Source organism: Poecilia reticulata, chromosome 14, assembly GCF_904066995.2.
Source record: "Poecilia reticulata chromosome 14, P_reticulata-male-v2, whole genome shotgun sequence".
In the NCBI taxonomy this organism is placed as follows: Eukaryota; Metazoa; Chordata; class Actinopteri; order Cyprinodontiformes; family Poeciliidae; genus Poecilia; species Poecilia reticulata.
In genome coordinates, this window is record NC_088843.1 from 3,178,163 (window position 1) to 3,199,888 (window position 21,726).

At 37.5% G+C, this 21,726-nt stretch overlaps 2 protein-coding genes and 1 long non-coding RNA gene across 3 annotated transcripts in view; 2 read left to right on the top strand and 1 right to left on the bottom strand.

Annotated features, from left to right (window-relative positions):
* Positions 1-3,927: 3,927 nt before the first annotated feature.
* Positions 3,928-6,711, bottom strand: LOC103475366 (fibroblast growth factor 1). Its single transcript, XM_008426936.3, has 3 exons — positions 6,286-6,711; positions 4,362-4,465; positions 3,928-4,143 (listed from the first exon to the last, which is right to left on the bottom strand). The coding sequence occupies exons 1-3, from the start codon at positions 6,521-6,523 to the stop codon at positions 3,964-3,966; spliced, it is 522 nt and encodes a 173-aa protein (XP_008425158.1). The 5' UTR covers positions 6,524-6,711; the 3' UTR covers positions 3,928-3,963.
* A 597-nt stretch (positions 6,712-7,308) lies between these two features.
* Positions 7,309-8,968, top strand: LOC103475367 (uncharacterized). Its single transcript, XR_535325.3, has 2 exons — positions 7,309-8,093; positions 8,221-8,968. It is a non-coding gene; the product is annotated as an uncharacterized LOC103475367 (long non-coding RNA).
* An 8,030-nt stretch (positions 8,969-16,998) lies between these two features.
* Positions 16,999-21,726, top strand: part of LOC103475368 (rho GTPase-activating protein 26) — a 68,406-nt gene continuing 63,678 nt past the window's right edge. Inside the window, exon 1 of the mRNA XM_081615875.1 lies at positions 16,999-17,678. Coding sequence (XP_081472001.1) covers positions 17,525-17,678 — 154 coding nt within the window. The 5' untranslated portion in view covers positions 16,999-17,524. The remainder of the gene's footprint in view (positions 17,679-21,726) is intronic.

A 21,726-nucleotide genomic window follows, 5' to 3' on the forward strand; every position in this document is an offset into this window, starting at 1 on the left:
CACTGTATCTATTTCTCATGGAAACAGTTGCATAGATAATCTGTAAATAACCCACCATTATACATAAAACAACCTGAATCGCCATAAAATGTTAGAGGTTGAAGTATTTTAAGGCAGCAAAAGTCCACTTTGGACTTAGCTCTTCTCATGCTATCCAGTAGTTTTATGTACAATATTTTTGCTCTCAGTAGCTGTTAGATTATCAGACTCGTTGTTAGAATAGAAGAGAAATCATCTTTATTGTGATTTCCTCAGTGGGAAGATTCAGCAGTAGCAGCAACAAAGTGATAGGCAAATATAAAAACAGAGCTAAGAATAAAATACTGTACTGTTTCTAGTATTAGCTTTTAGATCAGCTATTAGTCCTTTAGAATTCCAGTATGTAAAAGTCAAGAATCCACATTTATGACAGCTCATGTTGCTGGTTGTAAATAGTCTGATCTGATCACAGCAACACTAAATAAATTCTACAGGTTGTGAAATGATGCAGGATTTAGCTTTGAATGTGGCATTTTTAAAGCTTTCACTGGCTTTGTCTATGGAAGAACCAGGATCAGATCTGAATTTGGTGTCCTTGTTCTGCTTCATCACTCAGCTATAGGTTTCATTTCATTTTCTGGCTGATAGTAGGAAAGACGAAGCAAGTTTATTTGTATACCAACAAGGCAATTCAAAGTAGTTTACATGATGAAAACATATTAGAAAAGAAGCATAAAGCATTACATAGCAGAAACTTAATAAAGTAAAGAACCTCTGGAATGCAGTCTACAATGAATGATGTTTCAGTTAATATCAATCGAGAGCAACGCTACACGAATAGAGGAAATAGAGGTTGTAATATGAAGGAAATCCTACATTTCCCATCAGTAGTGCTGATTCCCTCTACTTTCTGCCTCAGTACTGACCATAAACAAACTCAGCGTTGGTACAGTTGGTACAGTTGGTACAGTATTCTCAGTGTTGACTTTACTTACCTTTACTCATCTGAACACATCAGTCATTGTGTTCAGACTGCTTAGTCTTTGTGTCATCTGACTACAACACTTCCTTCCGGTTTAAAAATAGCTCCCAGAGGAAACCATATGACTTTACTAAATCGCTCCGTTGTTAGTTCTTGACTAAGCTCCTTGAGCTTTCCTGTTGTGCTTTGTATTTGTAAGCCCAATGAGGGCTGTCAAACAAACCCTTTTCTCAATTGGCACAATGAAATTACCAGCTTGTTTTGAGGTGAATTATTACTCTTAAATTGAAGTTTAGAAGCTCTCGCATTGTCAGAATTTTTAAGCCTTATTGAACTAATTAAAACAAACTAATTTTATAATTTTGACCAAGTGTTGTGCTCAGAATAAATTTGAGGACTAAATGTAAAACTACAATGTCAAACTGTTGTATTTGAATAGGTAATCCTTCTGGTATGTGTCCGAGATCTCAGTTTGATTCCCACAATAATTTGAAACTTGTCGGAAGATCAGCTGCAGCCATCCCAAACATTTTAAACCATGTTCCAGAGAACGTTTCCTCCCGGAAATTTTTCCTGGCAGGGTGGCCTCCAAAGAAGTCTCTTCAGGCCATGTTCTGTTTCAGTCGTTACACATTAAGAACGGATTAGATGAAGAATGCCTCCACTTCCAAAAAATGTTGTGGTGAAAACATTTGATCGGGGTGAATGGAGGTCGTTTTGTTCACTTTGCTGTCATGGTTTCATGGTGAACATTTCAGCAGTGGGAGTGAGCTCAAATCAGAGCATGTAGAAGAAATTGCCTTCATTGGACTGCTTTTCATTGCCATTAAATTTACAGCTGGGATAAAAAAAAACTTGACAGCAGCTAATTTTTATAAGTATTATTCATTTGTTACATTTTTTTATTTGTTATTTTCCATCAAATTCATATGTATAAACAATCATTTCTAAACTCAGTGTAGCAACTTGTACCTCCCTTCAACTGGAAACAAAGTCTTTAGAAACAACATCAATGCTGCCATCTTGTGGCCAAACAAATATTTGTTTAATTATTATCAAAACAGTAATACTCTTCTTAAATGAGTTGCTAAAAATTACACTACCTTGTGAGATGAGATAAAAAAAATTGCAGATAACAGTTGAAAAAATGCAAAATTTAAAGACATAAAAATTTTGTGCCAAACTGGATAAAATTATAATATTTAGCAAAAAAAAACCCCTACGGATATTGAAAAAGTAAAACCTTATTGAATTATAGCCAAACCTCTTAAAAACAGCAACAAAGTCCCTAGAAAACGTTTGAATCTGTTTTGTCTGTAGTACCACAGTTGCACATTGAACATGGAGTGTTTCTTGATTAAAACCAATCTTATTAAGCATATCACAGAAACACAGAATAGAACAGAGTGACTGCTTTGGTTGCAAAGATCTTCTATGCAAGAAAATTGGGTGAACCCTATGGAAATGAACACATTAGGAATGAAAACATTCTGGTGGAAACACTTTTGCCCCAAGATTATGTCACAAGTTGACTTTTAGATTTAAGGGAAGGAACAATTTAAAGCTGAGGGAAGTCAAACACTAAGATTGTTGCTTGTGAGCATACATTTTCTCATGTTAAAAATGCTTTCTTTTTCAGCAGTTTCTTCTTTTTATGTATGGTATTACCTTCTATTAATCCAGTCTAATCCAGTCAGGTTGTAATAAAACATATTTTATTTTTCCACATTTTATTTTTAAACATATTTCTTAATTCCAGTCCCTGAAAATGACTGATTGCAGTATGCTACAAGCCTGAAACCAGCAAAAAGGGTGAAAAAAGGTGCAAAAATGATGATTTATGTCCTTTAAACACTACATAACACAAGATGGTTGGAAAAACGTGTTTTAGCTAAGAACCACATGACACAAGATAGTTGATTTATTTTTCTTTTTAACTGTTTTTAATGTTGAACAACAAAACTTCAAGAAGTGCAACAGAGATTTTGCTGACAGAGCGAGAAACAGTTTTAATCACCTTTCAAAAGAGTCATCAAAACAACCCAGGTGTTATTCATGTTCACAGTTCTGCCTGTTCACAGTCAAGGTAACTTGACTGCAATTACAAGCCATTTCATCCAGATCATACTTTTACAATAAAAAAAAAAATATATATATATATAAAATTTACTTTCCCATCACATTATATATTGAAAATATTTGTTACAATGTTGAGTAAAATAATATTTGATTACTGGTAAAACCACATATAAATACACTAATCATCAAGCCAGCACAAAGTTACAACATATTGTGAAATGCAAACAGGTTTTCAGAGAAACTTCTTCAACTGACCAGATTCAAAGAGCTTACATTCAATACAGCAACATATATGGTTTGTTGTTGCCACGAGTGGCTCTGTACCACATGTAAAAGTGGTTCCAGGAATAGAGATCATTCATTAAAAAATGAGAACCTCAACTTCACCCCAATTTAGATTAACTACAAAACAATCATCCCCTGAGCTGCAGGTCTTAACACCATGTTGCTCAGTGTTCAGTTTATGCTGTTTGTTCCAGACATGATCAACTTTAAAGTTATTTTGTGACCAAGCTGTACATTTCTTTCTCTCAGCTTCAAACTATGGCTCACAGTGAATGCTCATTTTGGAGCAGAGACATGCACTGGAGCCTGTTAGTGAGAAGGGAGGCTTTGTACGAGTAGGGAGTTTTTTTTTTTTTGTTAGCTTATAATTATGCATATAAGCTACATTTTTTTCCCTGTGACCAAGCAATGACATTTTGTTGCCAACACTGTTGTGTTTTTGTGCAACGACAATAAAATAAGTCCAAGTTTAATAAATATATTTTCAATCAGCTGTAGTGGGCAAAAAACTTTAGGGTTGTTATCTCATGAACTCTTTCAAAGTAACCTTTACAATAGTTTGTCCAGCATAACATTCATGAAAATTATGTGAGCTAAGATCCTTTCTGCGTTTTTCCAGGGTTTTTATTCACTTTAGCTCAGGCTGCTTGCCTCGGCAGGAATAAAACGTTCTTCATACCCTGGTTGGTTTCTGGTCCCTTCATAGCTGCGCCATTCGACTTCAAACCAACATACCAGCTATATTTCTGGGAGCGAAATGTGGTGTAGCCGTTTGGTTCAACATGTTCCAAGAAGTTACACTCATCATTCAAGGTTTCCTGAGAAAAAAAGAATGTGCAAACAGCAGCAGTCAGACTATTTGATTCAAGGGTTCTAAGTAAATTCATCTCAATGATTGTACGGATTAATAAAATAAGACAATTTCTTTTCAATCTTATGTATATTAGATAAAAATCATTTACACTTTAAATACAGTTTTAAAAAACTTAGTTTAAACGGATTCTGACAAGTGTACACTAGAAAATCCAAAACTCACTTTTCCGGAGAGTTCTCCCTTATCGTTCATAGACAGGTACTTTTCCGACTGCTCCCCTTGGATGATAATAACTCCTATAGCCACCGCCTTCGGCTTCATGATTACTGCAACACAATCAGCATCACATTTCTGTGTGACTTTTTGTTTCCTTTCCGAGGCTAAATTTGAGAACATACCTACTTAATGTAACACAAAAAAAAAGCCCCCCCCCCATACAAATGTGTTCAAAGGGTAAGGAGTTGTGATAAAAATCCCAAATTACTATAAAGCAGCTTTTACCAGAAATGTATTCTAAAAAGCTTGCACAAGAAATTACGTTCCCCAGTGGCCACAAATACTACAGATTACTTCCCTGGAATATAAATGTTACGTTCCATAGTTTATAAGTCATTTTTCATAACTTTTATAAAACTTGTAACAGTTACTGTCTTTGAAAACTTGATACTTCCTTGGAGCTTCGACGCTAGTTTCACAAAACATTCGGCATGCTTTGAAGTAGTTTCCAAGTTTTCGTCCTCAAACTTAAAGCTTACTTTTATAGGTTGCTTTCTTGGAAGTTGCAGGTGGATTTTATTGAACATTATCGATACTTTACTGAGACCTTTATGGTACTTATATTATACTTTTGGGGAATGCACACGTTACTTCTCTGAAAATTAGAATTTACTTGTAGAGTCTTTCTGATGGTGAAATGTTACTTTGTCATGATTTACAATTTCTTAAGATTAGAATACGATCACAACACTTAAAGGCTATTTTATTATTAAACTTACAGGCTGTTCTCTGGAACTTGCAGGTTGCTTTTTAAAACCTATTGGTTGCATTAGCTGAATTTGTAAATTATTTTAATGTAATTTATAGGTTACTTTTCCAAAATGGGCTGAATGTTTGTCATAAGTTATTTTCACTAAACTTCCATTTTACTTTACTAAATTATGCACTTTGCTGGAGCCTTCAAGTTACCTTGATGGTGTAATGATAGAATTTACAGGTTACTCTCCTTTAGCTTACGTATTACTGCAAAAGTCATCCAAGCTTCTGTCACAAACCTACAGTCTACCCTCTGGTTACTTTCTGGAAGTTATTTTTACAAAACATGCAGTCTATTTTATTGAACATACACACTATTTCCATTGGTAACTTTCCAGATAACTTTCACAAAACTTGTTAGCTTCTTTTACAAGACTAGAGGCAACTTTTATGAACAGATGGATTACTTAATGAGACTTTCAGAATTATTTTCCTAAATTCACAGATAATTTTATTTGAATTTATTTTCCAAAACATTAAGGCTACTTTCAGGAGCTTGCAGGTGGCTTGCCATATCTTTCAGATACTTTATTTGACATTGTTTAAAATGTCTGCTATGACAACTTGACATTAACCAAGACAAAAACGTTTTTGTCATGACAACATTAATCAAGAAAAAAAAGTCTTTGTTATGACAACTTGACATAAACCACGACAAAAACGTTTTTGTCATGGCAACTTGACATTAATCAAAACAAGAAAATGGCTTTGTTATGACAACTTTACATTAACCAGTAAATCATAATCTAACATAAATATGCAAATTATCAAACTTTAAGAAAACCATGTAGCTCTATGTGTTAATATTAAATTACTGTGTCACTTGTTGGTCTTAACTTTCTTCATCCAATTGATCCTGTTATGCCACGTTTATTACAGTCATGTCAGTCTTGTGCACACCCCTTCAATTAAAGTGTTATCTTTCTTTTTTCCAAGCCTACTTAATTTTAATTTGTCCACCAATGCATCTCATTTGGAAACAATAAAATTCAGAAAATATAAAGATTTAAAACAAAGCAAATAAACGTTTGTCATGTTTAACGTATGTTTAAATATCTGATGACTAACTCTGAACCGCAGCTTAAATAACAAAGAATAAATGCGTTTTTCTCACTGTATTGGTCATCTTCCTCCCTCACGCCAGACACCGCTCCATCCTGAGCGATCTTCAGGTGATATCCTCCATTCTGACAGTAGAACTTGACTCTCGTGCGTCTCTCCGGAAGCGATTCAAGTTCCTGGTTCTGTTGTAAAGACAGAGGACGATCAACCTGCTCGCCACCACTCTGCTCGGGACGTGGAGGAGTTCGCTCGAAGCATGAATTAAGGAAGGAAGGACAGCACCCCGCCATGTGTGCTGTGATTACTCGGAATGCTCTCCTTTCTCTCCTGCCGAAAATCAGAACCCCCCTCTGCTCTTTTTCTCCCCTACTTTTGTTCTGCTAAGTATAAGGATCCAAACTAGATTCAGGCGAGGCTATGCAGGAACATGGCACGTTCTCAGACCAAACATTTATTTCAGAATAATTTTCAAATGCCAAACAAAACCAAACAAGAATAAACAACACTTGTTGCTATGGCGATATGGCCATTTCTGACATGGGCGACGTAGACAACCGTTAACATCTCCTCACTCCCCCCACAACCTGAGGATCTAAACGTCAACAAACTGATAAATAATGCAAAGCGCCATCACACGTCCAACGGTCTTCAGTTAGTCGGAGCGGATGCGACCAGCGGTCTCTGTACGTGAATGGAAGTTGGTGTACGAACTGTGGACTGGTGAATAGCTGCTGCTCCGAGGCGATAAAACGTAGGACAGTGAAATGTTGGCCCTACTATCTGCCACGGGAGTTTACTGCTGTGTTTACATCCTAATGCTAATGACGCATCGAAGGAGCTGTACATCACAGCTCACTGCAAAATAAGGCATCCGGATGCGTTTTACGTGGTTGCGGGGAACTTTAATCGCGTGAAACTGGCGAACACTCTGCCCAGTTTCTACCAGCATGCCACGTTTCCCACGCCGGGAGACAACAGTCTGGACTGTACTAACGTTAACGGTGAGTACAGAACTCTTCCTCAGCCCCATCTTGTTCTCTGGTCACATCTAAACCTTGTTGGCGAAAGCATATCGTCCGCTGACGAGACGGATTAGACCCACAAAAAAGACTGTCACTGTGTGGCCAGGACTGTTTTCAGTGCGCATTGACAGATCTTCATATGAGGGAGAGGTGAACCTGGAGGAATACACCTCCTCTGTTCTGTGTTTTGTCTCTAATCGTGTTGATGATGTCACCACCACCAGGCCAGATATCTGTTCTCCAAACCAGAAACCCTGGCTGGACGTTGAAGTGAGACCTCTGCTGAAAGCTGGAGTTGCTACATCAGCACTCCAAGGAAAGAACTGACTGTGGACATTGTGAGGGCCAAAGCCCATACACCCAGAAAATTCAAGGTCACTTCACCACCAAGACATATGTGGAAGGGCATCAAGTGCAATACAGACTACAACATCAGGGATGCACAGTGCCCAAGGGACCACTCACTGCCAGATGCACTCAATAAGTTCTACGTCCGCTTTGAGGATCCTTTTTTTTTTAAAGGTTTTTTTGGCTCTAGTGGCCCCCATTTGATAGTTAATTGACAGGAAAGTGGGAAATGAGAGAAGGGGAAGACACGTATCAAGGGTCGCCAGGTCGGGAATCGAACCTGCGACGGCCACGTTGAGGACCAAGGCCTCCATATGTGGGCCTTGCCCAACCCCTGCGCCCCCACAGCCCACTGCTTTGAGGATACTAAACCCCCCCCAGCACCAAACTTCTACACCCATCGGTGACACGTCCCTCTGTGAGACCACAGCAGATGTGAGGAAGACCCTTCAGGGAATCAACCCCCGTAAAGCCCCGACAACATCCCAGGGTGAGTACTGTTTGTCGTGCTGTGCACATCAGCTGTCTGAGGTGTTGGCAGTCATCTTTAACACCTCACTGTCACTGGCACAGTCCTCTCCTGTTTAAAGACCACCACTGTTGTCCTTGTCTCCCAGCGCGTCACAGGCCTGAATGAGGCGCTGGCCTCATTCAGGCCTTAAACATCTGTGGTCATGGAGTGCTTCGAGAGGCTAGTCAATGCCCCCATCAAAGACTCTATCAATGTCACTTTGGACCGTCATCAGTACCCCTACAGGAAGAACTGCTCCACTGCTGACCATCTCATCAGTGGTCCACACAGCCCTCACCCACCTGGAGAGCAGAAATTCTGTCATTTGTCTGCTCTTTCTGGATTTCTCCTCAGCCTTCAACACCTTCATCCCACAGACCCTGGTGCAGAAGCTCTTCTCTCTTGGACTGAGTCCCACACTGGGGAACAGGATACTGAACTGCCATGACCAACAGACCTCAGACTGTCTGCTGGCCACAACACCGTCTCGTCCCCTATCACTCTCAGCATTAGCTCTCCGCAGGGCTGCATCCTGAGCGCCCTTCTCTTCGATCTGCTGACGTATGGCTGCTTAGCAAGACACTCCAGCTGTTATATCATGAAGTTTGCAGACGACACAGCAGTAGTGGGACACATCACAAACAATGAGTCCACATACAGAGAGGAGATGGAACGTCTGGTGCAGTGATGCAGAGACAATAACCTCTGCATCAACTTGAAGACCAATGGGATGGACAAGGATCCTCTTCATCCCCTGTACTTTGGAGGAGCAGCTGCCGAGGTGGTCCTTTTATGTATGTGTTTGTGTAAATAAATACTTTTAAATACATAAATAAAATATTTTTATATAAATACATTTATTATTTATTTGTTAGGCTTCTTGATTAGGGATTTGGATCAGAATTTTCTATCACAAGCAAGCGATTGTGAAATGATATGACATTAAAAAACTTTACTCCTCGCTGGAAATGTTACAAATTGTACTAGTGATAAATAATGGACCATGTAGGGGGGATTATTTGTCAAACCAAATATCATATACAAGTTCAATGCATAAGCCACTACTGCACTGAGGTGATGTTTTGTATGCGGGCAAAAGAAGTCCAATGTCCAAAACTTGTAGGTTGCATTTTAGGGTTTATTTTTCCATTTCCAAGCAAATAATAAAGACCAAACGTTTCATTGTTTCCTGCTGCCTCTCCTGCTCTAGTAAAACACAATAGGCCCCAACCCAGTGCCTGCTGGTCCTATACCAGTACCTATGCTTCTAGAAAATGGACCCACAGTTCTTCCTGTCTAACTTAAAAAGTTAATAACAAAAAACAAAGAAACAAAAAAAGCAATGTAAAAATGAACTGTAAATAATCCAAAATATTTAAACTAAATCAAGAATACATTTTAATAACATTCAAAGTAATAAAAAATGAAGGATAAAAAGCTCAAACAGACCAGATGTCTTACTAATCCAGATTTTTGCATGGATGTTGCTAGAACACCCTACATTCTTTATCCGGTTTAAAGACCACGGTTTCTTGTCTTACCATATCTTTTCCTCAAGAGTTTATCCAGTGCAAATGCGTACGCCAAATACAAATGGAGCTCACTTTCTTTTTATTTATCCTGGAGAACAAAGATCCCAGCGCAGCAACTATCAAGAACTTTGTTCTGTAAGAACAAAAAAAAAAATATGGTTGTGGATCCAGTCTGGCAGTGTTACTCTAACAACTCTGGTTCTTTCTTACAATTTGTAAGCAGACATATTGCTTTGTCAGAGCCAAGACACTCCACATTTAGAAGAATGTCTTGGAAGAAAGGAAAGCAGGGGAGCAGGGAAAGAAGAAAGAATGAGAGGCCAGAGCCACAAAAAGAATGTGAAGCCTACCCCTTCACCCAGGAGGTTTTCCCAGGAACAAGACCTGAGGCGCATCAACACGGGGTATTTAACATAAGTGCTGCCAGACCAGGACCTTTGGACAAAGTAGCAGCTGGAGATGACGTCAAAAGTCCAACCGATGACCCAGTCAGGGTGCCGACGTGTGGGAGGAGAGCTTCAACCTGCGTGCATGTTGATGAGGTCAGGGGGGTTTTGGCTTCAAGTGGTGTAAAGATGTTTGGCTTAAAGTGGAGGAAAGTTCAAAAAGCTGTTTATGGAACCAGATGTTGTCTCGTTCAGCCTTTAATCATTCGAAGAAGCAGGTTCTAAACTTCTACAATGGCTCTCAAAAATACGCACACGGCTGTTAAAATACCAGGTTCTCATGATGTAAAAATCAGAACTCGATAAATAATTTTAGTAAATCACAAAACCTGTTCCTCATATACTGTGAGATTTATCAATTATAGTGAATTTTGCTAACCTATAATATGGCTAAGCTCTTGTAGTTACATTTTTCCTGACTCTTGAGTCCTTTACATGAAGCCAGAATTTGAAGAGAAATTACAAAGTATTACAAAAACATTTCTCTCAAACTAAAGAAATTCTGTAAATATTAATGTGTGCATCTATGCTCAGAAATATCTTGTTTCTGTTTTCTAATTTACTGTAAAGTACTTAATATTTTTTTTTCTTTTATCCTGTAGTTGGTAAAGATCTAATATCTAATCTAATCTAAGATCTAATTTGTTAAAATGGTTGACTAAGTCCCAAAAACTAAAAGAAGAGGAGACTTCATCTGGGTTTAGTTGTTTGAGAAGTGTCAGTGCCTTATCTCCACATCAGCCTGCTGGACCTGAGGAACAAGAGGTGAAATGCCTTCAAGAACTAGAAACACTAAGTTACTTTTTGCTTAGACATCCAGCTTTATTTTGACCTGGGTGACAGAGTCCACGCAGACATCAGTAGATAAAAAGTTTGGCAATTCAAAGCTCTATTTCTATTCACATTCTCACTCTGTAATAGTCATCTGTCACTTACCTGTGGGAAAGTCACATGAGTACCAACATGTCCTCCTTTCTTTCTCTTGTTTTTTGGTTGAAACAAGTTTCATCCTTCCTTGCACTTGAGAAATGTCTGTTTTTTATATATGTTTGTAATTTGTTCTCAGTCCTCTTCTCACTAATATCGCCGCCCCTCCAACAGCGTCAAGAGGACTCATTTTAACAAGCCAGCATCAGAACTAAAATGATCCTCTCAGACTACAGACAGGGGCTGAGAAAGAGAGACACAGGCATCCAGGACACAGTACTGAGCCAAAGTCTGGAAAATAACAGAGCTTTCTAACTATGTGAGCACTAATGCCTGAGACTAATGCAACTATAAACATTTATATAAAATAAAAGAGATGACTGCAGTTACCTTCTACCTTCTCCTATAGGATTGGGCCCTTAGGCCACACAAGGTAATAATCTACTTCACATGCCTGCAGACATTATGCATTTAATCACTTTGGCACTTTGCCTCTCAAATTTATGCATTTTAAATTTTGTTTTAAATAAGAGGGGATTAAAAGAAGAAACAGCAATGATGACAATCTTGTGTCATACCAGGAAAATATCTTTTTACAGATTTGACCCAGTTTTGTTCAGGGCCTTTGGCAGAACCTGACTTTGGGGGCCCACTTCCAGTTGTGCTCTTTGTCAGCTGGGTGGATTTTTGTGATCGACAGCTTCAGTAAAAAATAAAGAAAAAAGTTGTGATAGTAAGGATATGACTGCAAACTTTGAGAGTGTTTCAGTAAAAAAAAAAAAAAATCCATCCATCCATTTTCTTTCACCCTTGTCCCTTGGTGGGGTCAGGAGGGTTGCTGGTGCCCATCTTGAGCTGGTGTTCTAGGTGAGGTACACCCCAGGCAGGTTGCCAGTCTGTTGCAGGGCAACACAGAGACACACAACCATGCACACACACACTCATGGGCAATTTAGACAGACCAATTAACCTGACAGTCATGGTTTTGGATTGTGGGAGGAAACTGGAGTACCTGGAGAAAACCCATGCATGCACAGGGAGAACATGCAAACTCCATGCAGAAGGACCCCAGGCTGGGAATTGAACCCAGAACCTTCTTGCTGCAAGGCAACAGCTCTACCAACTGTGCCACTGTGCAGCCCCCAAAAAAGAAAATGAAAAATTCATATTTAAAAAAATATTCATATTTAAAGTGAGAACTGGTGCAAATTTTCCTATAACCAATGTCAGAAACTGCTAGATTGCTAGAAGAGCAGACTCACGGAAGTTACTTCATCCAAAAGAGATAATACTAGTTATCACATTACTTCCTGTGTGGTTGTGCACATGTTACGTTTTTGAACCAGCAGGTGGCAGAACAGTTTAACTTTATTACAAATGAAAGTCTTTAAAAACCTGAATTAGACTATTCAGTATTGTCAATACAATGTTTGAAAATGTAACATTTAAATAACAAACTTGAGCTACTAAATAGTTTTTATCACGCTTTTTTTTTTGTAATTCTCACATATTTAGAGATTTTAACATAAACATTAAGGCAAGTGCAACATTATTTGCCACTTTAATGTATTTCCCAAACAGGTGTATTAAAAAAAAGAATCAGTCAAGGATTGTATGTAGTAAATTAACATAAATGTATAAACCTCCAACATTTATTTGTGACAATACGTCAATACACTTTTATAATTAATTACAATAATTCAGCGCTAGATACACCGTATGAAATTGTCTCTTCTAAGATTGCATTTTTCTGCAAGGATCTGCATAAAATTATCAGAGAAACAAGTATCAATCAAAACAAAATTTGCAGCTATTTCTTTTTGATTTATTTAAAGAGACAAAAACTAAACAGCTGAAGGCAAATCATAGTACAGTTGAAAGTGAAACCTGACTTAGAAAACGGCCTTTTCCTCTCATAGAGTATAAAGTTTAATGACAAGAAAGGTTGTAAAGTTTAGCAAGTTAAGGATTAAATGATGACACAGCCTTACCAGTAGTCTTGTATGTCAGAAGGGAAATCGTGTTTTTCAGATAGGACAAACAAATTCTGAACTGAGTCTTCTTCCACATGTTTGTGTTGTTTCCTAGATGGTTTGTGGCAAACTGAAAATAAAAGTAATCAGAGTAAAAAGGTCTGAGTAATGCAAATGCATTTAAACCTCTTCTGTTTTTATTTGCAAGAAAAGACAAAAAAAAAAATCGAAGACATGCTTTATTTTCCTTCCACCTGACCATGTGATAGTTTATGTAAAGTCCCAACATGTCTGTGGCTATAAGGTGAATAAATGTCAAGGTCTTTTGTGAGGTGCTTTTAATGAAGAAGGAAGAGAAATTGAGATGACTTAAAGTTTTCAAATTCAGAATCTGAGGTTTTTGTGTTTGGTGTCTACAAAAAAAGAAAGAGAAAACGTATTCCCTACAGAATACATATATTTAATATTATAGGAATATAATTTTGATATGTGGATTTAAGCATATTAAAATCTTTAGCATGTTCAAGGAGGAACTTCACTTGCAAAATAAAAATAAGAAATAGACCATGAGTCAATTTGTTTCAGTCTATTTTATTAGTCGAGATAAAAACTTACCGGAGCTACTGACAGAAAAAGTTACAAGAGGCCTTGAATATTTAGTTAGCTTCATCTTGATGGCCATAAAACATAAGGAGAGGGTTACATATGGTATTATGCTGATTAGGATTTTTATTTATGTTGTGAAGATATATTAATGTCCCTGACCTCAGTGTGTCTTGGACATATTTTGAGATGAATCAAATGAAGAACCTGACATCATTCACATATTAATTATGTTGTACATCTAAGCATTGTGAGCCCTGTTTGTACATAGAATTTCATTTTATAACTCGACAGCTAAAAGAAAAGGCAACAAAAAAAAAGTTTCAGTTCTTGCAATCCATCAAAGACCAAACCTGTGTTGAATGACAAAACCTCAGACTTAAAGTTCATTTTTCTTGTGTTATCAGAGACTCAGACCAGCAGCTGCCAAATCTAAATATAGTTTGCATGTATTGTACCTGATTGCAAACCGGGTAAATCCGGTTTTAGAATCTGCCTCCTGCATTTTAAAACATATACAAATAACAGACCACTTCCTGAGTGTGGGTGAACTGTCGAGCAGACTGAGGCAGATGGAGAAATGAGTGAGCAACCAGACGCCAATGCTCTCAGATTTTGGGGAAGGAAGTCTTGCTTCTAAATCTGAACTGTTTTAACACATGAAGCATAAACAAGCTGCATGTGTCAGTGACATGTGTGCAAGACATTAAAAAAGGGAATCCAAACTTGTGAAGCTTGTGAAGTGCAAGGCAGTTGGCCTTATATAGTCATCTTGTTATAAGATGACTATATAAGTCATACAATTTGATCCCTATGTAATTATATTGCAGTTGTTGCCACCTCTAGTAAGCATAACCAGTAACTAGGTTAGAGGCAATGAGATTTTTATATATATTCTCTGGTGATCTTTGTTTGATTATAAAAAATGGTTTGACCATCTGAAACATGATGAGACAAGCAAGAAATGAATGACCAATATAATGCTGTCATTTTTTTTGATAGCACTATAGATATGTTTTAACATTCTGCAAAACCTGCTTTTCAACTGTTTTTAGTCAACTAAATAGTCACACATTTTTTAACTGAAGTGATTTTCTGGTTCCCTGAACAAAAGATTTCCTTTGATTCTTGTTTACTGAAGCAAATATGAATATTATGTATTTTACCTAACAAACCTGGCAACAAATGGAGAAATTTTGCCGCACTCTCCTTTGCTGACTTTATCTGAGGAAAGTGAAGCCTGCAGCGCTTTAGATGCTTTTCTGGGTTCTTTTGTGACTTCTCATATCGGTTGCTTATGCTCTCTCAAAGTCATTTTGCTAGGAAGCAACACTGGGAAGGTTGACCACTAGTCTATGTGTTCTCTGTTTGTAGGAACATGTTGTTCACTTCTGTTTTTGAATTATGTGATGTTGGTATTATTGGTTCAGAACAAAAAGATCCTAGGCTTAAATTGGCATGTTGTCCATGTTCAAGTGCATTTTTGCCTGGTACCCTGGCTTCCTCCCAATGTCCAAAAATATGCATGATATATTAATTATGATGTCTAAAATCCTGGGTGTGTTTATAGAAGGTTTTGTGTCCTGAGTGTGGCTCTGAGCTATTGCCAGAAAAACTTTTTTTTCTTTTTGGGTTAAAGTGTGGATTTAGTTTTTATAGAAATAATATCAACAATGATATATTCTTAGTTCAAACAACACATATTTAGACCAGGTGGCTTTGAACTGCAAATTAATACTTAAAATACCCAACTGTTTTGTCTGTTTTCAGTGTCATATTTTTGATTTTGTAAAGGAGTTTTGTTGCTTTTGGAGACTTGAAACCATCTGCTGCAAAGAGTCCGTTATGGATATTTCATAATGATTTTAAAAAACTGTCCTCTAATTAGAATTTTAACAAAATAATATTTTATTATTTTATCACTATAACAATGATAAAAAAAGAAACTATGAACTGTTTTAGATCATCTCTTAGATATAAATTGTAGTGCTACCTTCTACCAACAGAGGGCGATAGAAGTGATGCATTTTGAACCATCAGGCAGAGAAATTCCCTGTTTCCTTTGAAATGACATCAGCGTCTTCTCCGCTATGGCAAATCATTGGAGTATTTTGCCAAAAGCTACAGTTAGCTCCGGTCCCGCTAAAAGCAAAGATCGCCTATACTTAAGAGGATGTTCTATCAGATTAAATTAGCTATAACCTGCCCTTTCACAACCAAAATCCTTCTAATCTAAGTGTGTTGGGAATTTCTTCACAATTTTTAATCATCATATGTAAATTGAAACAAACCAGCTCAAATATATGTGTATATATTTATGAAAACATATTTCCTTTATGTGTCTTCTACATTAATGCATGTCTTGCTTTTTGGGGGTAAATATTTGAACTGTTTTGGGTTCCCATTCAGCTCATTGGAGCAGTTGAAACTAAAATAGTCCACATTATTAAAATGACCATTCTGTGAATAAGTATACAGTGGCAATAAAAGAGTAATATACTGGGTCATGATGAATTGATTCGTGCAAGAATATTACAGTTGGCTTTATTAAAGCCGCTTTTGTAAATGTTGTAGTGGACAACAACATTTTGACAGATTTATTGCTCAAGTTGTATTTGAACAGTTTTCAGCTGCAACTCTGGTGTTTAAGCCGTCATTTGACACCAAATCCATGATGGTCTGTGCCAACAAGAAAATAGGAAGAAAACAAATCAAAGATGCACCTGCATAAAGCACTTTGATTTGTTGCTTTATGTAATATGTCATGTGATGAGAGGCATATGTGCATAGAAACTTGTTTTTCTATTATTTTAGCTAAATAAAAAAGCTGAACGATGGAGAAACCATGACATGCTGATCTGGAGGTGTAAAGTGAGTATGTGAGTTATACGCAATAAAATATCTGTCGTATAAAATCGTATCTAGAAACATTACTCGACTGAGTCCTCTTTGCTATTTTTTTGTCTTAGCATTGAAGTAAACAAGTGAAAAATAAAACAAAAACAAATTACTCAAAACAACCACGTTTTATGTCTTATGTGATGTCACCAGTGGCATGTGCACACAGATTATTGTTATTGTTTAATATCTTTATGAAACTATAGTTTACAATAACTAAAGAATTAAACCAACCACCCATGATTGTTCTTTAGGCATAACGCACCATCTACAATAAGTTCAGCAATGAACTGCCTTAGTGGAAAAGTCTGAAAAGTAGTTTTCTTTTATCAAAAGAATGGTGTACAGCACAATCGCTCATAAAACCGTATCCGAAAACTTGATCAGAGTGAGTGCTCTTTGTAATTTTTTTTATCTGAGCTCTGGAGTGTCCCACGTGCGCCCGCCCCATTGGTGACGCTCTCCATTCCATGCGTCCCATTGGTCAGAATGGACGTCAGTCGCGATTATCCTTGTTGGAGTAGGTTTCTGGTCGTCTGCGGGGATGTGCTGATTCTGAACGGGCTTGTTTTAAAGCCGCCCAGCAGAGAACGTATAGCTCCACGGTAGGAGCTCCGGGGAGCTGGAGCTGAGCTTTGTTTTTTTCTCTCCCTCCATCCCTCCTCGGAAGCTTTTTTAAATCCGAAATGTCCTGGTCGAGAGGAATGTAGCACCAGTTTTACCTGAGACTGTGGATACCTTTGCGTTTCAGCGCACCAAGCTCCTTTATTTTTTATTTTATTTTAATTTTGTTGGAGAAATAAGGGAACTCCTGCTGGTGCGTACAATTGAAAATAAATAGGGTTATGTAGGGACAGTTTCCTGGAACTGCTGTTGTACATGTTGCAATTGTATTTTCCATCATTGCGGAGGCAGTAGAAGTAGTAGTATTAGCTCCCACCCTCCTGCTCCACATCTTTTTCCTCTTTTCTCCGCTGGTTCCGAGTTGTTGTTTTTTTTTTGTTTCTTTGGTGTTCGTGGATTAGTAGAAGATGGGACTACCCGCTCTGGAGTTTAGTGACTGCTACCTGGACAGCCCGCAGTTCAGGGACAGGCTCAAGTCCCACGAACTGGAGCTGGACAAAACCAACAAGTTCATCAAGGAGCTGATTAAAGACGGCAAAGCGCTGATCCAGGCTCTGAAATGTAAGTAAAGCTGGACAGGTGTATGTGTGCAATTTGAACGGGACTGATGGAAACAGCTGATTTAAAACAAAGAAACAAACAAAAGTTCATCTCCATAAGGTGCCTGACAGCGTGTAAGTGATTTATAAACAAACATGCTTGAGTCTCCTGTAACTGTGGTAAAAATCCTTGAGATATTTATTTATTTTGCAGTGTATTAATCCAGTCTTTAATAGGAGAACATCAATTAGAAGAAGAAAAAAAGCATAGAATTGCTTTAAAAATGAAGAAAACGACATTTGGCACTGTTAATCCCAGCACTTTATCTGCTCATATAAGTTAGAGCCAGCTACAGGCTGATAAGAGATTTCCATGGTAATTACTTGTAATGTATACTGAAATATAAAACAATGAGTAACATACTTGCTTTTAGTTAAAGGGACAATATTACGTAAAATTCACATTTTTGAGCTTTGCATCATGTTGTAATGTTATCCCCTCATCAAAAACTTCTTGATTCTTTCATGCATATTTGAGAAATCCTTTAATCTCCCATGGCAACCATTAAGTTGTACAAAACGTCTAGGTGGACCTAGCTCCACCTTTGATGCACAATGCCTCATTGGTGCTGCAGTTTCCAAACTTCTGCCCCACACGTCCCCCACTTAACTCCTTCAGACTATCCAGCAGCAATTAGCTAACACCCGGTGGAACTGCTGGTCACCTGAGCTCATTACCCAATCATCAGTGTGTGAATGTATGTGCGAATGGAAATGACTGATTTCATGTAAAGCATCTTTGAGTGTCCTACTAAAACCGCAATGTGAATCTGATTTCATTTGATTTAGATACCTGCTTGTATATTATAGCCTTTTGCCATTATACTTTTAGTAACACAGGTAAAAAAAGCTAGTTAAACGGTTAATTAGTCAGGCTATCTGCTCACATAGCTAGCCTGCAGTTTGCTGCTTAACAATTATCCCGCCTGTATCTTATAATCGTTTTAAAACAGTGTTGGCTTAATAAAAGTGATGGACACCATGTCTGTCCGTGCCACATGTGCAACATCTAACTTCATAACTGTTTTTGACAAGGTTTTTATGCTTACATTTCTGATGCTAACATAGAAAAGGATTTGTCTTTGCATCAGATCCAAGTAACCATTTACCACTTTGATTACATTTCCTGGCTGATATAAAACTTGGTGATGCCACTATGTCAGTTTTTGCTCAGTTCTCTTATTATAGGCTTTGAGATTTTTTCTCCCAATTGACTATGCACATACCTACATTAACAGTTCAAACTTTATACTTTTTCAAAGTTATATCATGCTACTTAAGCCATAAAGCAGATTTCTAGGGTTTTTACAGATCAACACATCAATTGTGCCAATGAGTTTGTTCCTGTATGTGTTACTGATGAAGGACATAACAGGAACAGTTGAGATCAGGCTGATTTGACTGTACAGTGCATAGTGTGCTCTCAAGCTGTCAGCACGTTTGTCCCTATCGGATTGTATTATTACGGGGCATTCAGGGAGAGTGTTTGCTTTCATCCGCACTGATGAGTGCTGGCATTTATGTTGGTATGCTGACGGCTGTGCTGTCCGCTTTGTGCTGATTAAAGCTGATTGCGGAAATAACGTTGAATATCATTTACAAAAACTTCACATGTTTTAATTTTCAGGAAAATCCCAGCATGATTTTTAAATTTCTGCTGCGCTTGTTTTGATGTTTGTTTATAAGTTGATAACTCAGTGACTGATGAGAAAGAACTGAAGATAAAACAGTTCTTTCACTCTGGAAAAATGTATTTGAATAAATACAAATGTCCCATATTTGAATTGTGAGCCTGAAATTCAGTCACGGCTTTTATTTTTATTTTAACACGTGTGTTGTATAAAAATATATTAATATAATACTTTACACTAATTACTTTGTAAAAACATTATCTCTATTAATGTGAATACTTTCTTTACTATGCACTGCTGTCGTCAATTCATTATCTAATAATAACATATTGATCATTTAGTGTTTTCTGTGTTTTGCTTTTAATGCCCTTTACTGTGCCTTTTTCAGAGTCACAGTTTACAGGATCTACTTTCAGTTTATCTAATTCCACTACAATGGCGACCTGTCCAGGGTGACCCCGCCTCTCGCCCCAAATGTTCGCTGGAGATGGGCACCAGCACCCCTCCCGACCCCACTAGGGACGAGGGTGTACAGAAAATGGATGGATGGATGGATTCTCTTTACATCATATTCTTTTAGCACTTAAGAAAATGAGCTAACAGCATGGATTGTGCCTCCAGGACAGATCGTTCCCACACAGAACTGCTGCTGCTACTAGCTTTATGAGGTTAATACAACTAGCAGCTAGTGCTTTACTGCCTCCTTGTTTGCACTATTTGATTTTAAACAATGCTTTAGCAACAGTTAGCCTTCCCCAGAATCGCAGTATATTCTCAGTTTTAAAAGCTACTTAAATAAATAATATGAAAAAAAGTAATCCTTTGGTTTATTGTGAAGGCCTTGTTTTTTCTGAGCGACCAAATCCTAGAATATCACTAGTGTCAGGAAATCACATTTAAAATCACATTACAAATGTTATGTTCTCTGTTTTATGCCAATTATTGTTACTCATCTGTTTGCTTTAAGTCAGCTGGATTTACTTTACAGTGAATTTTTTTTGAAAGACTGTGAGGATAATGAGAGACTGGAACCAGGGACTGTTTTCTCATGCAATATGTTGCCAGAGAACTGTTGGCAAAACTCATAAAGTTCATTAGAGAAAGTCCTGGGGTGGAAATGAAGTTTCCAAAATTCCTGCTTGCACAGCAAAAATAATTTGACACTCAGATGACATTTTGACCTTGTAAGTGGTTCATGATATATCTTCAAGTTCACATTACTTTTCTCCTGTTAATTTAATTAAAGAAACAACTGGAGTAATGGTAAGTCACTTTGCACCAGAAAGAATCTGAGTCTAGAGTCTTAGACTCAGAAGGGACTAGCCCAACACCATGCACTGCACAGCCAACATAACTATATATCTTTTTGTCCAGATCACTTTTAAAATTGTGATCTGGATTTTAGATCTCAGTAGTTGCTTCCTCATTAAATAAAGTAACATAAAAATTCTCAGACTTAAGTCATTTTTAAGTTGCAAAAATTCCAAACAACTTCATATTCAGCTTAGATTCCAAGACTAAGTTCTTGACTTAAACTCAAAATTTGGGACTTGAGTCTCATGAACCAACTGTAGCTCAGCAACGAGGTGTGCATCAGACTACAGAAGGCCTTTTTCAGTGATTGGAGTCTTGGACTTGTAAGACTTGTAAACAATGCTATAGTTGAGATCCACTAAATGGAAATCTTGCCTCTATCTTTCTTTCTTTATGTGCAACTTGAACTTTTAACCCCAGTTATAGCAGCAACATCTGTGCCATGCTTTGTTAAAGTAGCATGAATGCTCTGTCTACCAATCTGCTCAGTTTAGTTTGCAGCTTTTAAAAACCATACTTGTTTTGTACCAGAGGGCTCGACCTCACAAAGGATGATCTGATTTCTTGAGGTCTTTGATTTCTTACACCTCCACCTCCTCTGCCACTGAGCATATAGAAAGTCCTTAACGTTTAAATAGTGAAGGACTGTTTCACTGTTTCACAGGCTTTCGCTTGTGTTTTTATTCTGAATTAAACATTGAAAAAGTGAAACCGGCTTTCTGTTACCATGAAACATAGTACTTCTGCTTTATATTCAGTTGTTTCTGCCTGTAGCTTGATTTTAGTTAAGGACACAACATTTTGTAAGGACAAACTGCTGTTGTAGATATTTTGAATTGGAGCAGAAACCATAGAAGTATATTATTACATTTTTTATAGACTTGAACCTCTAGAGGAAATTACAAAGTAAACTTCTTTCTAGAAGAGAGAAAAATAATGTAGTTAAAAAGACCAGTAAAAGCTACGCTTTTACGGCGATGGTGCTGCCTCTTGGGTTTTTGTTACCAAAGATGTTTGCAGATAAGTGTCAAATATAGTGAGAAACATATGAAACTTCTATAAAAT